This window comes from Manacus vitellinus, unplaced genomic scaffold (genome assembly GCF_001715985.3).
Source record: "Manacus vitellinus isolate BGI_N305 unplaced genomic scaffold, ASM171598v3 scaffold_6_pilon, whole genome shotgun sequence".
Taxonomy (NCBI): domain Eukaryota; kingdom Metazoa; phylum Chordata; class Aves; order Passeriformes; family Pipridae; genus Manacus; species Manacus vitellinus.
In genome coordinates this window covers 35,345,132-35,350,595 of record NW_021940750.1, presented here as the reverse complement: position 1 = coordinate 35,350,595, position 5,464 = coordinate 35,345,132, and the positions used below count along the sequence as shown (strand labels likewise).

Here is a 5,464-nt window from a genome sequence, read left to right as displayed (position 1 = left end):
ATGGTCTCTTCTCCTTGTTCCTGATGTGGGGCTGGGACATAGAGCATTCCTGCTGGGAAGGATACATGCTCCCAAGATGACAGGCCAGAGCTCCAGGAGAGTCATTCAGCACATGCTTTTTTTCTACGAGTGTAAATCCACAGCTACAGCTGCACTGTGCCAGCCAAGGCATTGCTCCTGGCAGCTGACAGTCTGTCATGGTTTGATCCAAACCACTACACAGTCTTATAAAGATGAAGGTCTCTTCAGTTCAGCCCCAGCCCAGTGGATTAGTCCATATGCCAAACACCAAGGGAAAAAAGTATGCTCCATGCAGACAGCTAAGAAAGTCACAGGCATCTCTTCCCTGAGGCTCTCTCCCAGGTGCTGAGCATAGGAAGGAGACTTGGAGCAGAGTGGGAGGGAAGGAGGTGAAGGAAAGAAGCAAGAGAAACAAACATTGGGACCATGTGTCTACAGAACTCTTCTACCACTTCCTTCCTGCCCTGCACCATCAGCTGCCCTGGTAGAAGCCGTGCAGAAAGGAGAATATTCAGACAAACATAGAGTCAAAAGAAGTGTGCAAAGCCCAGAGGGAGGGGAGGAGAGAGAAACTCAACCAGTCCTGAAGGTATTTTTGTTAAGGTGCCCTGAGTAGACAAGCTGATGAGTAACTGAGATGGTGTGTGACTTCTGCCATGTCCCTGCCCTGGCTGTCCCCATCTTCCTGCCCCATGAGCTGTATTCACCTGCTGTGCTTTATCATAGAAGGGGAGGTCTCCAAGACTCTCTGTGGTGCACAGGTGTAGAGCAGCTCTGTGGTGTGCAGCTGAACAGCAGCTCTCACATTGGTCAGGCACGTCTGAATCAAGGACAAGCTCTTGTATGTCAGTTCATAGGTGAAGTCTGGGCAGAGAACCACTGAGGACTCTGAAATCAAACACCCTTTTTATCCCCTCTACACAGCAGTTTGGGAGGTGGCCCAGAGAAAACCCCTCCTCCTACACCATGGGTGGCAAATACTCAGAGGCAGCAAAAAACTCAAATCATCACCAGCCTTAATCTCAACCACTGCTTTTGTAAGTTAACACCAGCTCTCACTTTCACTGCTAGGAAAGGGGGGAAGTAGCTGCACCCTCTGACACACAACCTGGCAGCAGCCCTGCTGAGTACTGTGATGTCTTCCCCACACAGCAGTGAGGATTCTCTTCTACACTGATTCTTAAGATGGAACAATACTGGATCCCACTTTTTTTGAAGGCATGAATATGTCTAAATTACTCTACAACTTCATATTCACCTACCTTACTTTTGCAGGCTGAGCTCCATGTGAGATTTTGGATGCAGTGACACATGGCATGAGAAATGTTGGGGCTTTTAGCAACTAAAATATGATTTTAGAATGGGGAACTAGCAGATAGGAGAGGGATGGTTTTGTGTCCCGGGACAAAACTTCAGATCCCCCTTGAGAGAGCTTCAACATACCCACCAGACTCCAGTCCAGCTCTCAGAGGTGGAGGGATACGACCCTCTGGAAAGATACTTTGGTTCAATTAGTGCAGCAACCACCAGGCTGTCAACACAAGAGTGGAGCAAGATTTACTGTGGGGAAGTGGAAGGCAGTCCCGGGGGGGGTCACACCCTCCACTGTACTTCTATGCTCACAGCACTTTCTCAGTTCCTCTGTCTGAGGAGGTGCCTTTCAAACATCCCCAGCTCAGGGAACAGCTTATTCTGCTGGTGGTGTTGGGGATGGCAGGTACCACTGGCTTCTACCCTCTTGCTTGTCAGGACATCTTCATTCAAAACTGACTGCATCGGGGTACTTGATGGAAGTGAACATCTCTGAACATGGGACAGGAGATCCTCTCTTGGTGTCTGTGGCTGTGGCCAGCACTGTGCTGCTGTGAAGGTCTTGCAGCCCAAGGCAACCTGTGTCCATTTTCTCACACTATTCTCATCATCTGGTAACCAAACTAAGTCAGGGGACCTGATTGCCCTTCAAGCTCTAGGGATCTTGCAAGGCAGGTGCCCTGTTAAGCATTCAGGGTTGACCTGCTTGTGCCACCCCAGGGACTGCTCTTGCCCACATGGAGGGGAAGAGATGCAGGAGACAATCCCGCTGCACTTCTTCCCCTTGGTCTGCTTGAGATGGGCCCGAACAAGCAATAAATAAATGTTAGAGGCTGCTAAAAGCTTCCCCCCTGCATGAACTCAGGGTTAAAAAAATTGCACACACATAGTGTGGACTGTGAAAGCTTATGTGCCTCCTCTGTCTGAAGGGACTGTTTCTGCCAACGCATCTCCTTGTGGAGTTAGCAGGATTTAGTTACCCTGGAGTAGGTGTCCACCCATAAGAGAATCCCCAAAATATTAAGCCAGACAAGACCTCTTTTTATCAAGAATGTTATACAGTGGACATCTTCAACTCATAAATAGAGAAAAATACAATTTTTAAGGGCACACACCACCATTACGGCACACCCACCTCCAAATTTCTCTATTCCCTTGGAGAATACTTATGCACAGAAATCATCCTGTGTCTTTGCAAGAAATGCTGCCCCTAGCACTGCTTAACACAACCCAAATGCCACATCTGCTTTTGTGTATGGTCATCTTGAAAAGGTGGAGATTTTTGTAACCCCTCCTGTTCAATGAGCATCAAATTTCTTTGCCTCCATCTCTTAAACATGTATATTCTTCTCTTTGGTCTTGTCTACATCCTCTAACTGCCCTTATTTCCTGTTGTTTCCCAGAGGTATCAAACAGATGTGGTTGGCAGTTTCACTGACTTTCTGTTATGGGTGTAGTATCATACTACGAATTTGTCTTCTTCAGCTGTTATTCTTTAAGAGGAGGGAGGAGAGAAGTGTGAATTAGACAGTCCTGACCCACTGTGTTGCAAGTGTGGAGGTACACACCAGTGACCAGATTCTGGTTCCTGTATACCAGGTAGTCCTCTGACACAACAGCACAGTTGGACTCGATGATCTTAGAGCTCTTTTCCAACCTTAACGATTCTATGATTCTGTGAACTGCCACCACCCACTTTAGATGATTCCCCCACATGAGTGACGATAAATGTTACCTTCATTTGGAAGTCTGCCTCTGAAATCTCTGCAGTTTGCATTTTTTGTTACTCGGTTAAAAAAAATAAAATAATTGAAAACTAAGGCCCTCAATTTACTCTGGGAATTGTCTTTAGTAATTGATCAGCAGCTCAGTCTTATTTATGAGGCATGGTTTAGGAACAGTCCATGAAACCCCATTTAATTAGACAGACACCCTTTATATTAAAAGTGAAATTTCTTGTACTCAAGAAATTCATTGTGAAAACCAGCACTTTTTCCTGGAAGTAAATCAGACCTGACTCCCAGGGGGTCCCCACAGAAGACCAGCAGGACTTGGAAAACTTGCCTTAGGTGCTTCCTCAAGCATCCCACTTGCTCCCCTGATATGTCAAGTGGGCACCTATGGGGCCATAACCCTTACTGACACATTTTTAAGTGATACAATGCTAACTTTTCGCCTTGTCTTCTCATTCTCAGGAAACACCAGCTGGAACAAGAATAATGGAAGACTGTGTAGACACAAAAGATAACTCCACTTGCCCAGGAATTCCCTACGAAGAGAGCCAGCCACTTCTGGTTGCTGTTTACAGCATCGTTTTTGCCATAGGCCTTCCAGCAAATTGCTTAACTTCGCTGCTTACACTGGTACAAATCCAAAGGAATAAAATAATTGCCATCTACATTTTCAGTTTATCGTTGTGTGAGCTGATGTATTTAAGTACCTTGCCTCTCTGGATTATCTATGTGCAAAACAGGCACAGATGGACCATGGGTGACACTGCTTGCAAAATAACAGGATTCATCTTTTTCTGCAATATATACATCAGCATTCTGCTTTTGTGCTGCATTTCCCTGGATCGTTACGTGGCACTAGTGTATCCTCTGGAATCAAGGGGGAGAAGAGGACAGAAAAAAGCCATCATAATAGTCTGTTTTCTTTTTGCTGTGGTTGCAGTAATCCACACTCCAGTATTTTACGTGGAAGATGAGCAAAACCACACAAATAGAACCTGCTTTGAGACTGTGCCCCTTGGCATAAAATTGGCTTCTTTCAGCTTTGCTAGATTCCTATTTGGATTTGCCATACCCTTCACAATCCTCATTTTCACGAACTACAAAATTTTTCAAATTACAAAAAGTAGCAGCAGCTTGTCTTGTCACCAAAAAGCCAAAGTGAAGTATCTGGCTATTGCCATTATTGTAATTTTCCTGATCTGCTTTGCTCCCTACCATGTGGTACTCATAATAAGAGCCATACACTTCATGTTTAATCAGAATTGCCCATGTCCATTTGAAAGGAAGATATATTCAATTTTTACAGTGTTTCTGTGTTTAGGCACTGCAAATGGTGTTGCTGATCCAATCATCTACGTGCTGGTTAGTGAAAACATCAGAAGAGATTGTTACAGGAGCCTGAGGAGATGGAGATTGAACTCATCCAAGCTAAATTCATCCATTAATCACAAGACTGAGAGCAGAAAATCAAAAATACAAGAAGAATCAGGGGAAGAAGGGCAAAGGGAAGAAAACAAAGAACTAACAGATTCGTCCAACATTCAAAAGACCTGTACTAGTGGCAGAGACCAAGAAGGTGGCAGCTAGCAGGTAGGTGTTGAAACAAATAAGAAGTTCCCAATGCCAGCTGCAGGCTGCAGACTGTAGGACACAAGTATTTCCATGCTCACATCATCTTGCATGTCCTGCATGGGTCAGCAACTCCTCGAGGACACTACAGGAGCAATAATTCTTATTTCTTCTGTTTGTCTCCTACAATAAACTTTGCCCACCAGTATCATCAGTGAGAATATTGCTTTGCTAAGGATTACATGCAATAAAACAAGTAATTTACTTCAACTCAAATTGAAATCTTAAAAGCTTATCTTTTTGACTGATTCCTTTGCTCATATGAGGTAAAATCAGTTTTATCATCTGAGCAAAAAAAAAAAAAAACCAACCCACTGCTGAGGAGAACAACTTGTCTTTCCTATGGTTGACATTTTTGCTTCTTGAGGAGGAACATGTTCAGAGTCTCATAAATGCACTCTGCCGTTACTGTTTGTGGTTAACCAGTGGAAAATATTAAGAATGAGTAAGTCTTTCAACGAGAGCCTTGAAAATGTTTCCCATAGTTCTGTATGCATTGCACATTCTGGGGGAATTAGAGGGCAAAACAGTGGCCTGGTAACACAGAATGACAGTACTGCTGCTGCATTAGTCAAGATCCCACACTGTCCTGAAATTCTTAAAATGTACAATTCTAATGCTTGACGGTTTACAATTAGTAAATTTTCCTTGTTTTGCAGCCAAACCTAGAATGCACTGACACATATAGAAAACTTAGACATTTCCAAGTGGAGTCAGGGACTCTTTTATGCCATCTCTGAACAGTTGTTGAGCTTGTGTTTCACTTCTGA

General features: G+C 44.2%; 1 protein-coding gene across 1 annotated transcript; it reads left to right on the top strand.

Annotated features, from left to right (window-relative positions):
• The first annotated feature begins 3,539 nt into the window (after positions 1-3,539).
• Positions 3,540-4,828, top strand: GPR132 (G protein-coupled receptor 132). The gene has a single exon (XM_008927847.3). It carries the CDS (start codon positions 3,552-3,554, stop codon positions 4,650-4,652), a length of 1,101 nt encoding a protein of 366 aa, XP_008926095.2. The 5' UTR covers positions 3,540-3,551; the 3' UTR covers positions 4,653-4,828.
• The last annotated feature ends 636 nt before the right edge of the window (positions 4,829-5,464 follow it).